This window comes from Sebastes fasciatus, chromosome 5, assembly GCF_043250625.1.
Source record: "Sebastes fasciatus isolate fSebFas1 chromosome 5, fSebFas1.pri, whole genome shotgun sequence".
Lineage (NCBI taxonomy): Eukaryota > Metazoa > Chordata > Actinopteri > Perciformes > Sebastidae > Sebastes > Sebastes fasciatus.
In genome coordinates this window covers 4,440,162-4,459,087 of record NC_133799.1, presented here as the reverse complement: position 1 = coordinate 4,459,087, position 18,926 = coordinate 4,440,162, and the positions used below count along the sequence as shown (strand labels likewise).

The following is an 18,926-nucleotide window of genomic DNA, read 5'->3' as shown; positions in this document are numbered from 1 at the left end:
TGGTAGCTGTATTAGCTAAACAAGCGTCTGTGTGCACAGTGTGAGTCTTTTTTTTCCCCCTCCTGCTTGCCGCTCGTGTTTGCGTGGATCTGTTCTATTCTCGGGGCCTTGTGAAGATAGCCGGGCCCCCATTGCTGGTTATTTTAGCTCAGACCATGTCCCCCTGCCAGGCAGATAAAGACAGGTCTTGTGTGCTTATCTGGGCAGTGCCGTACCTCAGTCTGTCTGAGGGAAGCTCGGGGAATAGAGAGATACATAGGTGGAAGGGACAAATGGCCACTGCGGGTGCAATGTCCTTTCAATGTCATCTCTGATAACATAACGCACACCGTTTGGTGGAGACTTTTATACGAGGTACCTTACAGCACGAGAAGCGTGTACATTTTTAGAATAGGTGGCACCGGTGGGAATCAAACCTCAAACGCTCTGTGCTCTGGGTAACACTTGTATATGCAGAAGCACAGAAAGCAGAGGACATTCTAAAGTGTATATATATATATATATATATATATATATATAGTCATGGAAAATGGAAGTATAGTTTATGGCTGTCCACATTAAGTTGTACGTCTTTGATTTAGTATAAAATTGGGTCTAACTGTAGCTCTTTTTTACCCAATATACCTAAAGATGCATGATGATTAAAGATGCTAAATGTAGAATTTGATTGTAATGCCAAGAAAGCATTGTTACAAAAATGATTCAGGTAACAATGCAGTTTCTGTAATTAAAGAAGGTCGCCAGCTTCAACAATGCAATTTATTTAATAAGGCACATATTTAACAGGAAATCAACTTGATTGCTGTATGTCACAAAGTTGCTTTACCACACCAGATGTGTAGAGGGAGCGCTTCTGAGATAAAGCTCTCAAATAGGAAGGTTTCATGGGAAATCTAGTTTTATTTTTTAGCACATTAGCAGTATACTAACCTGACTCTGTCAGTTGGTTTGTTTCACAGAACCATTCGAGAAGCCGTCATTGGAAACTGTTTGGAAAAGGAGGTTGGGCTCTATCAAAAAATACTTGGCAGATGATTGGATGAAACATCTGTCAATCAAACTAACGAAAGCGGAACTAACGAAAGCGGAACTAACGAAAGCGGAATTAACGAAAGCGAAACTAACGAAAGCGGAACTAACTGGCGGGACTTGCCACCTCTGAAAACTCCCTAAAATATTTTAAACTAACCGTTTTCGACACCTGCGTGGCTTATTTCTCACCTAAAATGGTTTCAGAAACACATTTTGGTGAACTATTATAATATATGAGAAAAAAACTTTCCAAACAAGCCACAATGTTGCTGCCAGTTTGCAATAATATGGAACCGGCCCGCTTTGCTGCGGTAGCCCCTCACAGGCATGCCGGACACAAACACATTACTTGAAGCCTGCCAAGATAGATTTTCATGTGACGTGTGATCCGCGATTCTCGTGTGATCTCGTGACATCGCAAGAATCCGGCTGCCATACAAGGTTAGCACGATACACCACTGGACTGAGATGAATTGATTACCAGCATTACTGCAATGGACACGTTAGTTTTAGGTGATTGTATCAGGGACTGATGTATAATATCACTATGATATATTGATGTTTAAAGATGCTGCACATTAAAGAGACGGTCCCTAAACAGGAAAGCCACACATTTGATTCCCCACAAAAGCCAATGTGTGTTTCAACTTCTTGTTTCCAAGAACCCACGCAGTACATGAAACACTGTGAATCAGCCTATCTGTTGATAAGTGGTCTATGCCATCATACCTCATTATTGAGGATTTTTTTAAAGCAATTTAATCCCCGACACCACTCAACCTTTTCTACCCTGCAATTACTGGCTACGCACCAAGGTTCAAATTCCCCCCCAAAAAAAGAAAGGCTCAAAGTCAACGGTAACTGGCAGCAGAAGCCCAGGGGCACACAGCCCAGGAAAATTGAAAAAAAAGGTTAATTACGCATCATCAGAGTTCACACAATCGCACACTGCATACCTGTAGTAATTGCACTATAGTAGACATTTATGGGCCAAATCTGGGTTGATCGGAAGCCAAATAATGTTGATGACGTTGAAACAATATTAAACAGACGACAAAAATAGATGGAGCGCATACTGTAAGTGGGCAAGTGTGAGAGAGGGAGACGGCAAACCTGAAACTGTACTTATGTCCTATAATTATGTGTAATTGTATGGTTTGCAGTAATGTCTATGTCACTTTTAGACGCACGTCTGTGTGAAAAGTGAGGGCAGATTAACCTATGACAGCAGTCCTATGTGAATGTGTCAAATGTGGGCTGAATTCTCTCCGTCATCGTCATAATCTCCCATATGAAAGGGATATTATCTCTGTTACTGTGTCTCCATTAGCATCCCCGTTTCTAGCATTGCCTTGTCCAGCTTTAAGTGCTGCCTCCCTGCCTGGTTTGACATTTTCAATCTTATTTTCCAGACATGAAGGTTGTCTCAGTTTTCAGAAGAATGCCATTCTGAAAATGTATATAAAAAAAAACTTGCTTACTCTCCTCTTATGATTATTGGATGTTGCTATAGAAAGCCATGTTTGCATTCACATGTTGTTTTTCGCATTTTGAATCGCATTAGAAAACCTGTATGGAAACGGAAACATTTCCTAAAAAAGTTTTTACCCTCGCTTGAGGTGGAAACATCTTTTCCAAATTAATTCTGACGTAGCGAACATTTAACTTACATGACTGATCAGCTGTTTCCGCTGTCTGTGTCTTCTCGGATATTCCCATGAAGTGTGAATGCTCGTCTTCGGACAGCATGTAACCTGGCCAATATTAGCTGACATGAAAGAACAATTACAACTTGCCCAATTGAAACACATTTCTGAAGACCTCTCTCTCGTACATAGTTAGATGGCCAAGGCGACTTGTTTTGTTTCAGGTTCCCAACCTCTACTACTTCTACTCTGTTTATTGGCAGCTCACAGCCACGCGTAGCCTATAGCGCCAACTTCTGACAAAACTACGCTGTAGCCAAATTTATCTGCTTCAAAACCAGTTGATGAAACGCGATTAATTCGCATTTCTTTTTTGGCGACATTTCAAAAGTTTGCTTAAAATTCACATGACAATTGAATGGAAACACAGCTACTGTCAGCACAGATTTGGGTCTTAAAAGTCCGACTTGCTTTTGCTCACACTGTTATGTGATCACAGTGTACAGTTTCATATATCCGCTGAACATATTGTACAGAGATACTGTAACAGGACATCATATATAGTTCAAGGGACAGTGAAGGACAGACAGCGGAGGGTATCGGTTTACAAGCACAATTATCAAAATGCCTTCAGGCAGAATGAATGAAAGTATGTCGGTATAGGTGAGAATCCTCTACTATAGGGAGATGTTAGCATTGTTGTGCCGTGAAACTTGTTGCAGAAGAAGGGAGGAAAGTTTCTAAAAGTTTCTCAACACTTTCTATCCTGCCCTCCCTCCTCACATCATCTCTTCTGGTGCCTGGACCTCCCGTCATCTCCTCTCCTCTCCTCTTCAAGCTTTCTCTTTGCCAGTGACCTCCTCACCTCTTCTTGTCAACCCCTCCTTTTCATTTCAGCCATTTTTTCCTCATAGCTCCCTTGCTTTCTTTAAACCTTCCTGAGGTAATGTTGAAAAACTCTACTCAGTATGAGAAAATCCTGAATCTGTCAGGAGTTAAATTCAGACTGACACGCGGGCCGGTGCATTTATTGTACTGTACATCTCTCTCATCCCTACGAAGCGAGACAGAAGAGAAGGAGAGGGAAAAGGCGACTGGGTGTAAATGTCGAACGGTCCAGGGGAAAACTAATCAAAGAGTGCTGGCCTTCAGCAGAACCACTGCCACAGGCGTGCTCTGTGTAAATCCCTCTTCTGTCTCGACAGAGGGCATATTGTAAGGGGAGGTCAAATGCAGAGGAGCTGTGTTGTGTAAAGCTGTGTTGTGTAGTTTCAGAATGGAAATTGAGATTGTAAAATGCCAAAAGGGATCATTGTATGCACCAGACAAATAAAGCAGGCCTACTGGTTGAAGCCAGAGAAAGGCTGCAGCGCTCATATCATCCCTCACACCACCTTCATAATGTATACTCTAATGTATACAATAGATGCTGATTTATTTGGTGGGTAATCTTTTACATTTATAATCTTAGCAGAAGGTCAGTTTTGTTCATTATTCACATCCTGATGATGCATTTTTTTAAAACACACATGCAACAGGTATAGAGAACACCTCTTCAGCCAGTGCTCCAACTTTGGACTTTTTTGGAAGATCGAAATTTCTCATGTTCAGATTTTCCAAACGTGCATTAAAGGAACCGTGTGTAGCAATTGGGTGCGTCTATTGGCAGAAATGGAATATCATTTTTAATAAGTATGTTTTAATTGTTGTATAATCACCTGAAAATAAGAATTGTTGGGTTTTTGTTACCTTAGAATGAGCTGTTTATATCTGCATAGGGAGCGGGCCATGTTGTAGCCCAGAACGGACAAACCAAACACTGGCTCGTGATAGGGCCATTCACGTTTTAACATTTTCACGTTTTGGTGTCAGTCAGTGTAGTTCTCCTACATGCTTGGCACATGGGAGAAGTTCAGTTGGTTGCAATCTTCAACCTCACAGCTAGATGCCACCAGATCCTACACACTGCTCCTTTAAGCAACATTTGAGTTTTTTGCTTAAAATGGAAATGTCTACCATGTAAATTCAAGATATGTCGATGCAGGATGAACTTACTAAGATTATTGCCTCTACATGTCATTATCAAAATGTGCCTTTCTTAAACCTGCAGTAGGTAGAATATTTTTGGCATCATTGGGCAAAAATTCCATAATAACCTTTCAGCATATTGTAATTCTCTGAGAGATAACTAGACTTCTGCACCTCCCCATGGCTCTGTTTTCAGGCTTTAATTGGCCAAAGGCTCCCGTGACGGGAGACTTTGGCCAATCACAGGTCATTTCAGAGAGAGCGTTCCTATTGGCTGTTACTTCAATGGAAGCAGCTGCAATCACTTGCGAACTCCGATCAAACGGTCAAACTAGGCAGCGCTGATCAAATATGAATCAATATTCTGTTACTGTAATGCCTATTTCTCGCCTCAAATATTTCTCAGAAACATCTTGTAGTGCACGGTTTAGCTGTAAAATGAGAATGTTTGCTATGCTCCACTACAAGATGTTTCAGAAAACATTTGAGGCGAGAAATAGGCATTAAACTCACAGAATATTGATTCATATTCGATCAGCGCTGCCTAGTTCGATCGGAGTTTGCGAGTGATTGACGGCTGCTCAGTGACAGCAGGCTTCAGCTCGGCTCTGATTGGTTGTTTTCCTCCGGTCTGTGAAATCTTGCAGATGCCATTAGGAGCACCGGAGCACACCGAATATGTGCTTGCATTATAGAAATAATTAATAGGATGAGATCTTCTGTCATTTTGAGATATTAATAGAGAATTGAAACCTTATACATTGTGTTATGAAACCTCTCCTGTTGGTCAGGGAATGTGCCCTCCCCAGGGTTTAATTTTTAACAGATGTAGAGTCAGATTTAAAGAGGGCTACGATTTGTTTGAAGGTTGCAACAATCAATACCCTTTCATTTTACCACCAGAAGGCAAGGAATCAGTATTTCCATCATTAAAATGATCGCCAGCAACACAGCCCTTTAAGACTTGTTTTTAAAGTTGAAGAGTTTCATCCTTGCCCTTTAACTGATTTATTTAGCTCAGCATGTTGTCTGTCAATGTCCAACACGCACAGCCTGTCAGAATGATGATTTATGACAATTTAATTCACATATGGAATGAAGTTAGCACTTTTCTTTCAAAGGGCTTACAATAGTGTGTGCGCAGTGGGAATTACACCTTTAATCCCGGCAGTGTAGTTAGTGTCACGCTCTACCCCTAGAGCTGCATATGCCCCAAATTACCTAAGAAAAAAGGAGACAAAAATCAAAGCAAGATAAGAGTAGCTCTGCTCATCTGCAGGTGAGCGAGCAACTCTGGCTGCTCTGAAAAAAAGGAAACACAATAGTTTTTAGTTAAAAGCATTTTTTTTTCTCTTCATTTGACCATGGAGAGCGTAATGAGCACATATTCTTGCTTTCAGCGATAATCTAGCATTCACAGTCATCTAAGCTTGTAAAAATCAAGGTTAAGTGTATCTCACACTCGTAAGCGGGGCAGGAACACATTTCGGTGTTTGCTACAATGTGCGTAACCACTCATCCTTTAGAGAGCCTCTTCCACTTGAACAAAATCCAGCTGGTGAAGAAAATTGTGCAAACCAACCACCAGTTAAACCAGTTTGTGCATCTTGATGTAATATTTGCGTCAGAAATATTTGGGTTGTTAGTCGGGGGTGGTGAGATGAACTCTCCACGCGGTGCCTCCGCTTTCCTGAAGCAGTACACTCACCCTTCTTCTTTTCATTTCCCTTGTCCTACACTATTTCTCTTTGGCTCGTTCTCTCTAAAACAGCCGCCCTCTATCTCTCCTCACCCGATAATGAATGCAGGAACTCTCCTTCATATGTGTTTAGCAGTGCCTGGAGACTTGTGTCGGCCCGTGGTCCCTTAATTATTAATTTGACGTTATGCGCTGGCCGTTTGATCATCCCCACATATCTGTATGATTCTGATTTAACGAGTTCCCCAGGAGACTCTGTTTTTTCTCTCTTTTTCTCTCTCTTTCTATCAGGCTTGTTGTTTTAAACCTCCTGCAACCTAGACATGAGCCAAACATCTCAGCACCAAATGCACCAAAATTCCTAACTTTTTTGATGGACAGTTTAACCAAAAGGTCTCAGCTCTATGAGTACATTTTTAATACGTGTGGTCCAAGTGAGAATTGAACCACTGATTGTGGCTTTGTCAATGCTACTGTATACCTTATCAAACAGGAAAAGCAGTCTCACTTTTGAACACTTTTAAACAAAGTCACATTGAAACAAAAAACAACTTTTACTGCCTCATCTTCTTAATGCCCTTTTCTTTGGGTTTTCTACTGCACTGGTAGTATTCAGACTCCATTTTCCCTCCAGAGAGATCTTTGAGCTAGTAATCATCAGCACCTGGGCGACACAACATCAACATATAAATTCACAGTGTCGTGATTTACACACAGAATTACACAGCACTGAAATTGAGGCACTATATGAGGAAAGGCACAGTTCTTTAATTCAAGTGTGTATCAGTGGGCAAGCCTTCCGGGTCTGAAAATTGAAGCCAACGCGGAAGTGCCTTAAACTTGCATTCTTTCTAACAGCCAGCAGGGGGCGACTCCTCTGGTTGCAAAAAGAAGTCTGATTGTATAGAAGTCTACGAGAAAATGAGCCTACTTCTCACTTGATTTATTACCTCAGTAAACATTGTAAACATGAGTTTATAGTCTCAATCGCTAGTTTCAAGTCTTCTTCAATACAGCATGATGTTCATTTAGTAAATTATGGTCCCATTTAGAGTCAAATAGACCATAAAGCAGGGGATGCTTTAGGGCGTGGTTACCTTGTGATGTTTTGACAAGTCTCTACCACGACATTGTCCGGTCTGGGAGTGTTTTCATTTTAGAACTTTAACCCTTTCACAGTGTGTTTTCAGTTCATGAAAGTTCATTGTGACATTTTGGTCGCCTAAAAATGTCTTATTCAGCGTTCGGTTGTACTTAGCTCCACCCTTTCATGTCACTTCTGGTTCCAAAAAACCAAGATGGCGACGACCAAAAACCAAGATGGCGACAGCCAAAATACCGAACTTGAGGCTTCAAAACCATAGTCCTGAAACCAATGTTTGACGTCATCGTGACTACGTCCATTTCTTATATACAGTCTATGGTCTGTACTGCAGGGGGGATTCCGGATGACGCCGATGCCCAGTGGTTAAAGAGGCTTCCCCATCACAAAAAAGCAACACCTTCAATGGCCAAGTGCCCCACAGTTAGGAGGACACTTGATCTGATGTCGATAGATCACTATGGATGGATGGCGAGCTATCTGTCTGCCTCTCCAAAACTCCGACTGACTGTCTCCCATTACTTATCCAAGACTTTGCTCTGCTGCAGAACAGAGCGTGTGGGTGTGTGGTACAGAGTGAGAATGAGATACAGAAGGGTTTGGAGAGAGGAAAGTGGGATTGTGTGACATTGTGTATCTGTGTGTGGAAATAGGCATTTGGCAGCCCGTCCTTTCGGAAATGTAATCACACTTATTTAACGCTGCTTTGAAAGGAGATTCGTTCTCACGTTCGTCTCATGACTTGTGCTAACGTCTTTCTCTCTCTGTCTGTCTTCCCTAGCATCACCACGGTTCACTAAAGTTCCCGTTGACCAGATTGGCGTCTCAGGGGGTGTGGTTTCCTTCGTGTGCCAGGCGACGGGCGACCCCAAGCCAAGGGTTAGCTGGAACAAGAAAGGCAAGAAGGTCAACTCCCAGCGTATAGAGGTGAGTCCACGAGCCCTGCTGCTCACTGCTGCAGCCTACGGGTGAGGAGGGCTGTCCTGTACCACGTCACTGAAATGTCATGCAACACTACACTAAAGTAGAAGATGAAAAACTTTAACCTTTATTTGCCCGCACATTTTTTTCAACGCTGCCCCGCACAACTTTCACATCCCAAGCACAGTCTGCTGTTGCAGTTGGGTTCCCACACAGCCTTAGAAAACACAGAAAAGGCTGTTTTTGTTTGCTTTCTTCACCCACAGTTTTCACAAATAGTTCTGGACAACAACTACTAATCTTTTCATGGACTGGCCTCTAACCTCGGAGCAATGTGCGCAGGTCCTGCCATTGGCTACAGTCGCCCAGTAACTAAACGCAGAGCACTCCCATTCCTCCCTCTCTTTCCTCTTTTGCACTTGACTGACTCCGTCTCTGTTGTCACATTCTTGTTTCCATCGCTGCTCCTTTTTCCTGCATACCGCCCCGTCTGTGTGAATGCGTCTGTCTGTGCGTTATTCATGATGTTTGTTGTTCAGTTCTCGGCAGGCGTCCCAGATGGCATCTCTAAAAGTCTTGATTGATGCTCAGTGTCTCTTAATTAAAAAGTTGCTTTCGTTAACGACGGCAGTGCACAGAGATAGACACGCACACGCTGCGGCACGGAGACAACCACAGGGGAGGGGGCTAAAAAGGCAAAAAAAATGACAACAACATCAACAGGGGGAGAAGCAGCGTCTCAACAGAGGACAAAATAAAAAGACAAGTTGTGTTTGTACCCTCTCTCCTTCTGCATGCTAAGTGGGAAACAAAGCCAAGGGCGCGAAGGAGCCCGCCAGAACGGACGCTTCTCTTCCCCCGTTTAGCAGAAATAAAAAATTTGTAAAGGGGGTTTTGAAGTAGTTATGAATTTTTTTCACCCCCCTGTTCTACTCTCCCGACAGCTGCTTTGATATCGATCATGATGCCATGCTCTGCAGTGTTTTTAGCCTAATTAGTGGCTCAGCCCTGAGATGTGCAGCAGTGGAGCAGCGGGGCTGCTGAAGACTTGTACTTATATCTCAAAGTCACGCTTTGCTCAGAGATCTCAGCAGCGAACCCTGCGTTGAGATGGTGTAAGCTCCTCTGAGGAACGATAGATGTTGGAAGAGTAGGTCTGCTGTGAGACAGGCTGCATGTCTTCTCGAACACTTCATCCATCCCAAATTAGAGCAAAAAGCGATTAGCTTGAGAAATGACTGGCTATAATAAAAGGAAGGGGTAATTGGTTCATAAATGCCACCATTTAAATTCTAGTCATTTTGCCTAAGTCTTGAGCGTCTGCTTCTCACTGCAGGACACATGGCTGTTGATGTTGGTGTCAGGGAGATCGAACCTGTGGCCTGTTGAACAGTTTCTGGAACTACTATGTCAAAACTGCCCTACTGTCAGCTACACCCACTAGCATCACATTTTAAAATAATACAATTGAAGTAGTTCTACTGTGAGGACACTCTTAAATTGATTTTGATGGAGTGGTTGAATTAAAAACTTAAAGAGGACCTATTATGCTCATTTTTAGGTGCATATATACTTGTATTTTGGGTTTCTACTAGAACATGTTTACATGCTTTAATGTTCTAACTAGATTTGTTTGAGGGCGTGCCAAACTAGCCGCTAGGCAGGTATTGTGCAAATGTGTTACTTGGTGACGTCACCATGTCACAGAAAGATTACCACAAAGAGACGCAAAACTACCACAAAAAGATGCAAAATTACCACAAAAGACATAAAACTACCACAGGGAGATGCAAAATTACCACAAAGGGACACAAAGCTTCCAATAAGAGAAGTTCAGGAGCAGTGTTTCTGTGGGGAAGAGTAACACTTTTTGGCATAGACTTTTGCACGGACCTTTTACATGCACAAAAAATAATCTGACACACTAGAGGAAATAGAAAAAGCACAAAAGCATAATAGGTCCCAGTTGATTAATATAATTAGTGTACTACTATTTAGATAGATTTTTTTCTTAGTCATACTAATACTTCCCTTTGTGATGTTTTTGTTATACTTGAATGATCCACGCATTTGAAATCTCAGTGTACACAAAACGCTTTGACAAAAAGAACACTTTATTGTATAATTAATAGACAATGCCTTATGTTGTTACTGCGAGTAGCCTTCATCATTTCTGATTTTGACACACAAAGTATATCTTGATAATTCAAACATAAAGGCTGTTCATGTTTATGTAGCTCTTCTTAAATATAATCACTTTTGAAAGCGGGTCTTTTTATTATAAGCTTTCTTCTGCTCAGTATTCTCAGCACATGTTGCGCGAGTGTTGTCTGATTTTGTTTTTAAGAAGCGCTTTCAACAAGGTTCAAAACAACGGGCTTTACAGAGAACAAAGGGCATAATTGCAGATAAAAACAAGAGATGAAGACACGATAAAGCGAGCACATCACACGCAAAAGATATGGGGCCGGGATTGTGTGTGTGTGTGTGTGTGTAGAGAGAGAGTGTGTTTCCTTTTCAGTAGTTCTGTATTTATGAGGACCAAAGGCTATAACAGATAGAGACATTGCACCTTTCTTACCAAGGTTATCATGTTGTAACTCACTTCCATATGTCTTTGGTTTTCTTTATGATCAATCTTGAGAAACTGGCATCTTAATTAGCTTAGTTGCATATGGAAAAATGAGAATACAGACACTCATCCTTCAAGAAAATAGTAGCTCTGGTGCTTCATGCTAATACCCACTTATGCTAAACGGATTCCCACATCTTTCTAACCTAACCTCGTTGTTTACTCTACCCTACAGACCATCGAGTTCGACGAGGGTGCCGGCGCCGTCCTCCGAATCCAGCCTCTCCGAGCGCCACGTGACGAGAACATCTACGAATGCGTCGCTGAGAACAGCGAGGCCGAGATTACCGTCAATGCCAAGCTGTCCATCATCCGAGGTGAGTCCTGCATTATGAAACGGTGTGCAGAGGGGTAACTACAAAATAAATCATTAAAGTGGACGTCCGTGAGCTCCTCAGGTATTTTATGATGACATCTTGCCTTGGAGTTTCTGTAGTGCACTTGCCAGCAAGTGAGGGATGCACTTTGCTTGGAATTTGTGTAGGTAGTGCTCTAGTATTTGTCCAGTAAGCCATTTTTTGGGATTTAGCTCTAAAAGCTTTTATTAGATTTTGGCATATTTGGAACGTACAAATATTGTCTTCCTGTGTGCTGTGGGTTTTATTGGTAAAGACCTACCCGATGTCTGTAAAAGCTTTCATTTATTCAGTACTACTACAGTATATAAGCTAAATCAGTTAATCACCACTATGGACGCCAATTTAATATATGTGAAAATGTGGAGGATTATCTCCTAAAGCTTTTGTGCAGAGACGCCTAGAATGGACTCATATTCGCTTCCAACAGATGGACAGGCTGTTTATCAAGATCCATCACTTTGATGGAACTAATCAACTGTCCATTCAGGGAAGAGCTGAACCTCTATTTGCCCCGTGATGAAAACCCCATAGGATCCCAGAATGAAAAAGATTGATTGGTCACCCGCACACAGTCAGGGCACAGTGTCTGCAGACGCACACTCTCCCACATAAACAGGTGTAAAATAACAAAACTAGCTGAACTTTGTGGACCTTTTATCGATCTGCTGCTATATAGGTGCCGGTTGAGATTCAGCAAAGATATCATACCATTTGTTTAGCTCTAGCTTAGAGGTCACGGAGGACGGTATCATAGGCGAGCGAGCATGTGGTCTCACGCTCTCGCTTTCTTCTCTCTCGTTCTACCTGTCTCTGTCCGCCACACACACACACACACACACACACACACACACACACACACACACACACACACACACAAACACACACACACACACACACAGCCAATGTCTTCTCTTCTGTTCTCTCCTGCCGCCATCTGCCATGTTTCCAGGGCTGGATGAAGCTGAGCTATTGCTGGCTGGCTGGCAGCACACGAGCTAGGCCTTCCTGGCTGTCAAATCCACAGGCAGTGTGGTGGGGTGGGGTGTTGGACCAGGCAGGGATTGGAAGCCTGGCCCAGCATCCTGGGTTAGTTATTGTTAGCAACAAACCCCCCCACCCTGGAAGCATGCTGTTGGTTGCTATAGGGGGCTGTGAGTGCCTCTGGTGCCCTTCAAAACTTGATGTACATTTTGAAATGTGGTACTTAGACTTTGAAATTACATGCATGCTCACATTTGTGACGATTCTACTCATGCCCTTGCCTAGAGCGATGTACATTGCAGTTAGCAGTTTGGTGCTGTACTTAAGAACTTTTGATGGACACACACTATCTGACATTTCTTGGACTTTCTTGAATCCAAAATCATCTTGTAGGATCTTTTGTAAAGCCTTTATTTGGCATTACAGGACCCAGCCTGCATCAATAGTTTCATGCTCAAAACAATTACTTTAAATTATGTTTATTTAACATTTTATTTATAGTCAGAACCCAATTTATTTATGAAGTGCTGTGAAAATCATATCTGGAAAGTGTTCTACAAAGAAAGAGTGGAGAGGCACACAGAGACAGATTGGAAACAAGCAAATTGAAAACAAGGAGCAAGCAGACACATTTTTAGACCTCAAGCCCAGGCATGTGCACGTCAGTGTGTGCAGTTGTGAGAAAGAGCACAGGGCCAACCCAGGGCGGTCCACAGGAGCAGGAGGTAAATGAAAAGTTATTGGAATCAGCTCGACAAGGTTTCCTCTAAAGCCCAGAAGGAAGACAGCAGCTCTCCTCCTGCCCAGGCATGACTCGGCACTGAAGGAGGGATGAGAGCGCGATGATGGCGGGGGTTGAAGGTGCAAGACGAGCAGCGGAGGTGGAGAGCAGTACGTTCTCTCTGTTTTCCACCTTTAATGAGGTGCGCCCCCTTGCTTTAACCCATTAGGAGGGAGATGGGAAAAGATAAAGAGAGAAAAAATAAATGGAAAATATCAGAGAATTTAAACACAGAAATGTGAGGATGGAGAAAGGTGATTAGGGTGAAATGGGTAGAAGAGAGATGGAAGTGGAGCAAACCAGAGGAACAAACAGGAGGAAAAAAATGGAGGAAAATTGGCTAAAGATGAAGGGAGACAACGTTGGGGAGGGCAGGGGGGGTAGAGGGGGGGGGGCTGTGTTGCGGATGATTGGCAATGTAGAACAGGTGAAGAGGACAATAGCCGGACCTGGGTTCTTGGAACAGGGGCAAAGGATTATGGGATATGGGACACGGCACAAGGGACACATCCACAGTAAACACAGGGGTTGTGGTGTGGGATCTGGAGAGGCAGGAAAATGGGTCGCCACAATGGGTGACTTGGCCGGAAAGCCGTGGCACACATTTGCGAATAAAATACAGCCGCATGCACAAACTAACAAATAGAATAACATACATTTAAACCAACATGCACGGCTTTTTACATTGATGTAATGCTAGCATGGGTACATACTTAATAACAAAGGGTCATGGAACTCGCTGGACATATACATGATCATGAATACTGAATATATGGATAGTCACACACACATAAACACACAGAGGGTTGCAGTCCACCAGCTTTTTCTGTCCTAGCGTGACAGAAATCTGCCATGACAGCATCTGGGCTCTGCTTGGAGTTTGAAAGAAAATTAACACACACATTCGATGCTTGTCTGCGCTGATAAATATATGCACATTAGAACTCCCAACATATGCTGTACATACACTAACTTACATCTACAATAGCATGTACACACAGCAGGATACAGACATTCTGGAACATGCAAACAAATCCATAGACATTTATCATACAAAAGAGGTTACAAACAGGCTAAACTTAAACCCTATCTCCGACGACACAAGCCCACCTGCTCTCCTGTTGTCTGTTGTGTTTGTGTGCATTGGTGCTCGCGTTGGTGGCAATGGCAGGTTGCGTTCAGGATCGACTGTGACACCTCCTTGCTCCACTGCCTCGGCTGAATACCTAAGATGGGGGCCATCTGGCTCCACTAAGACTCGCACACAGTCCTCTGGGAGTCCTTGGAGAGGGACTGACAAGCGAATGAAGCACACTCTGGAGATCTGACTCAACTTGCTCTGCGTTCCTTTTTTGTCATGGGAACATTCTTTTTCTGTCGTTAGGATTTCCCAGTTTTCTTTTGTTTCAGGCAAGTGTTTTAGAGTGTCAAAAGGAAGGCAAAGTTGCCACTGGGATACTGTCAGCTCACGCTGTTGTGGGGAGATCATGGGGAGTTATCCCGCGTTGTGTGCTTGTATCATAGACTGCTGCAGTCTTTAGCCCTGTGATTACTGTTGCAAATGGATTCTCCCCTGCGGCATCCCAACGAGCGAAAAACTGTAATTGATGAGATTTGGTCTGATATTCATTTTTTATCTTGAGCAAGTTGTAAATATGATGTGTCTATCAGTGTGTTTGGAAAAACACCACCGTTCAGATCACAGTAAGGCAGAAGTAATCATGTTGGTTGAGTTAAACCTCAGTGGTGAAGCCAAGGATCTGCAGTTTTTCTCATGAAGTAACAGTCAAGTCTGCTCGGGGCTGTTTGAACCAGCTACACGCACACACACACTCACAGATGAGTTCTCTGGTCTGGCCTTGCATGAGTGCTGGACACCAGACCTAGCCGTGACCTTCATTTTCAGCCGTGTACCTGTGTGCACACGCCCACACAGTCACGCTCGCATCCTGCTCATTTTCTCTCGCCACTCCCGGCCAGGTGGAACCAATCAAACGTACCCTTCTCTGTCCCTCATCGCTCTCTTACTCTCCACTAAAGCTTTCCAATCATCCTGCTTTCTCTCGGTGCACGCCAAGTAGCTAGTCTGGTTTTCATCCACACCGCTGATTCAGTTCATATATATTTTTAGGATTTTTTTCTCTTTAGTTTTGCCTCCAACTCCTCCTAACATCACCCCTCCTCCTCCTCTTCTTTCTCTGGTGAAAGCTTTTTTTGGGGATAATTCTACTCTAAGGTAGAGAAGAAGCAGGTAAATATCAGATGTGCAACATATGCATGTACAACTAATGTCTGCCAGGGTAAATGCAATCTATATAAAGCCCCTTTCCCACAGGCCAAAAACTCACTAACACCCACTAACATCTGGCTTTTGTCTTCAGTGGGAAACGTTACAATCGGCCTTCATTCCCTGGACAAAATGACTGCAGTATTCATGAGTATTTATCGGCTCCAGCTCCTTTTACCCCTTTTCCGGTGCGCTGCTATGCGACGCGCGTTGAAGTGAATATATGATAAATAAAATCAACAGGTATTTGGACACTTATCATAATTTATTAACATACAAAACATACAATTAAAATGCTCTTCTCAAAGCCACCAGGCTCCAGTCAGACAATAATTTCACCTCGCTGATCGTCGTAAAACCAAACTTCATTCAAACTCGACAGAGACGAGATTAAACTCACCAAAACCGCTCTGATTTTAGAGTTTGGAAGAGAGACTGAATAAGTAACGGATAGAAAAAAAGAAGTAACCATTAGAAACATTTTCACTGTTTACTAACCCTGCTTCCGATGCCGGTTGCTGCATCCATGACGCAATGGGAAAGGAGTTTATCGGCTATTGTTAGTGGGTTTTCTTGTGTTTAAAAAGCCTGCATATACACGCTAATTTTGGTGGGAAAAGGGTATTAATGTCACTGAAGCCGGACTTTGATCTCAGCTTTCAGATCACAATTGTTGCCAAAGAGTATATGATACCGTTTCCATTTGGATACAGCCATGTCAAACCATGTTACCAAGAAATGTACACATGAATTCAGGTTCACACAAGCTGCATGTGCCGTTGCAATTTGCCGGTTTTTAAATTGACTGGAAACTCCGCCCATCTGCCACACCGTGCCGGTCAGGTTGGGGTGTTACCCAGAGGGGAGTTGGGGCGTAGCGTGCCTACTGTTTGATCCGGCTGTCTGCTAATTGGCCGCTCTCTTGTGAAGGAGCAGGTAATGATGAATTTTAATGGGCTTCTCCTGGATCCTGGTACATGGCACAGTCTGTGCACAGATCAAGCCCAGTGAATCCTAGCTACCTTTTTATGGGAGAAGGGTTGACAAAAAAAAGGGTGAGGCAGAGGTGCAGTGATGAGAGGGGAATAGAAAGTGAGCGGCAGCGAGAGGGAAGGAGAACTGGAGTGAAAGTTAAAGGGACGGAGACCAATCAACCTTTCAACCAGCAGTGGCTCCGGGCCAAGCCTTAAGACATTCTATTTCCTGTCTTCACCTTTTGCTTTCTGCTCTGCGTCTACCTTTTTCTGCCTCTCTCACACACAATATCTCTACCATTATGTTCTCTTGAACAGTTGTTCTCTCTTTTCTGTCTCTACCAATCTTTCTTCTTCATATTTCAATGGGTTGTGTGTGAGAGAAAGTACAGCCTGTTGGAGTGGACAGCAGGCTGGAGGGTGATGTGTGCATGTGTGTGATACAGCTATTTATCAAGTAGATTTTAAATAAACTACAGGAAAAAACAGATCTATTTCTTGAGGGTGGGCTGGAACACATGCAGTACATTTCCTTTCTAAATGCATAGTATGCCACAGCATCCTATATACTGGGCAGACAATCTTTAGTCCCTCATTTTTCACCAGTCCTTTTGTAGACAAAACTATTTTACCTAAGCATTAACATGTTTTTGCTGCACTGATGAAACTGAATTAGACTTTGCTTTGAAATACTTGGATGCAACCTCAGCTATAATGAGCAATACTAAGGAGAAGATGGAGACAGGAGGAGGGAAAGAAAGCGGGGAGACGAATGTTGAAGAAGACGTTAGGTTATGTTATGAGCTGTTCTGATCTTCACAGCTTTTACTGTGCGTATGTTTTTTGCAATCAGAGTTAAGAAAGAGTGATATTTCTCCTTGTGTGCGTGATGCAATCCGATTTCAAAATAGTTTCGGATTTTAAAAAGTCTGAGCCGAGGCTAAGACGGAGAGGAAGAGACAGTTTGAGAAAAGAGAGATGACAAGAAGAGAGAAAAATAGAACATTTCTCCCCCTTGCTGTTCATTTCATCAGTATTCCCTGTACGTGTCTAACAAGCACCAGCGCAAATACACATTTAGGTTTGTGAAATATTCCCCTTGAGTCCATTCATGACCCCTTGGGTTTTTGTAACCTCTTAAAACTACATTTTACATTTTCTCACTATGTTTAAGAGAAAACTCTTCTCTACCTAAAACTTACTTTTTTGCAAGATGCAAGTTTTTCTGTTTTCGTATTTACATCTTTTTCTTTTGCATTGATTTGTCAGTGGTCATTTTTCTCTCTCCTGGTTTTTCTCTTTGTAGTGCTAATGCTGTGCTGTTTTGGTGTTGAAGGGTTGAATGCTTATTTTTGTGTGTATGTGTGTTTATTTCAGAGGAAGAGGTGAGTCCAGGGCTTCAGACAGGCTGGATGAAAAATTAATAAGACACATAGTGAAACATGAGCAGGTGTGTGTGCGTGTGCATGAGAGACAGAGTTGGACAGAGCTCCCTGATGTGTGTTTGCAAGTATGCATGGTTGACAGCCGGTGTGTGACAATAGTGTTTGTGGTGTGTTTAAGTTGCGTGTGTGTGCGTGTCTGTGTGTAGAGAGAGAGAAAGAGGGAGACAAAGTAAGAGAGCGAGCCAGCGGGCAGGCATTGCTGCCCTGTAATGAGACAGTGAAGAATAAGCTTGGCAGTATCAGCAACGGATCTGGCTGTTCTTCCTCTTCCTCACCGCCTGCCTCTGAGGTGACCTTTGCCCTCTTCCACTAGGCTCATACACCTATACGAGAGCAAGACAGATAGGGGGGGAAATGCAGAAAAGAATGGCAGGAAGGCGAGTAAGGAAGCAAAGAAGGTAGAAGGAAGGAAAATACTAGAAACATTGAAATATAGCTATATGAAGAAATTAGTACAATTACTGTATCTTAATGTACTTGTGAGTTCAAGACAATGAACCTGTGGTTACTAGACTAGGACAACAATGGAGACAAGCAGCACACTCGTCGCCTCAATTAAAAAAAATCAACGTTGAGATTATCCTCCTGTCGTCACTAACGTCTGTCGTTGTTAATCAGAAATGGAGGAAAAAACATTGGAGGCATGGGCACCAAGAGCTACGATAGTACATCATATTACTGGACGGAACGCTAGGTGTATAGACCACAGACTGTCTATGGTATAAACAACAGCGTTGCTGACGTATTAATGCGTTAGCATAGCCTGGTAGTGATCGATCCGAACTCCATTCAGAAAACACCCATTTTAATAGTTCAAACAGACCTGATAAAGCATGATTCAGACTTTTTTTTACAAATTGGCATCATTATGTTGTTATTTTGGCATCCTTTTGATCCCTTTATTTGCAATTAAATCACAGCACAATGTGTTTATTTCGGGTTCATACCGCTGTAACGGCGTGTGGCTTGCTAGATACAGTGAACATACCTCGATGAAATTCACCGAGCGGCGCCGGATGAAGTTATGAACCCCGACACG

At 42.9% G+C, this 18,926-nt stretch overlaps 1 protein-coding gene across 15 annotated transcripts in view; it reads left to right on the top strand.

Annotated features, from left to right (window-relative positions):
• The window catches only part of ptprsa (protein tyrosine phosphatase receptor type Sa), a 278,016-nt gene that overhangs the window by 132,846 nt on the left and 126,244 nt on the right, over positions 1-18,926 (top strand). For all 15 annotated transcript variants that reach the window (XM_074634605.1, XM_074634606.1, XM_074634614.1 and 12 more), the window contains 2 exons: positions 8,289-8,434; positions 11,236-11,377. In XM_074634605.1, the coding sequence (XP_074490706.1) occupies positions 8,289-8,434; positions 11,236-11,377 (288 nt within the window). The remainder of the gene's footprint in view (positions 1-8,288; positions 8,435-11,235; positions 11,378-18,926) is intronic.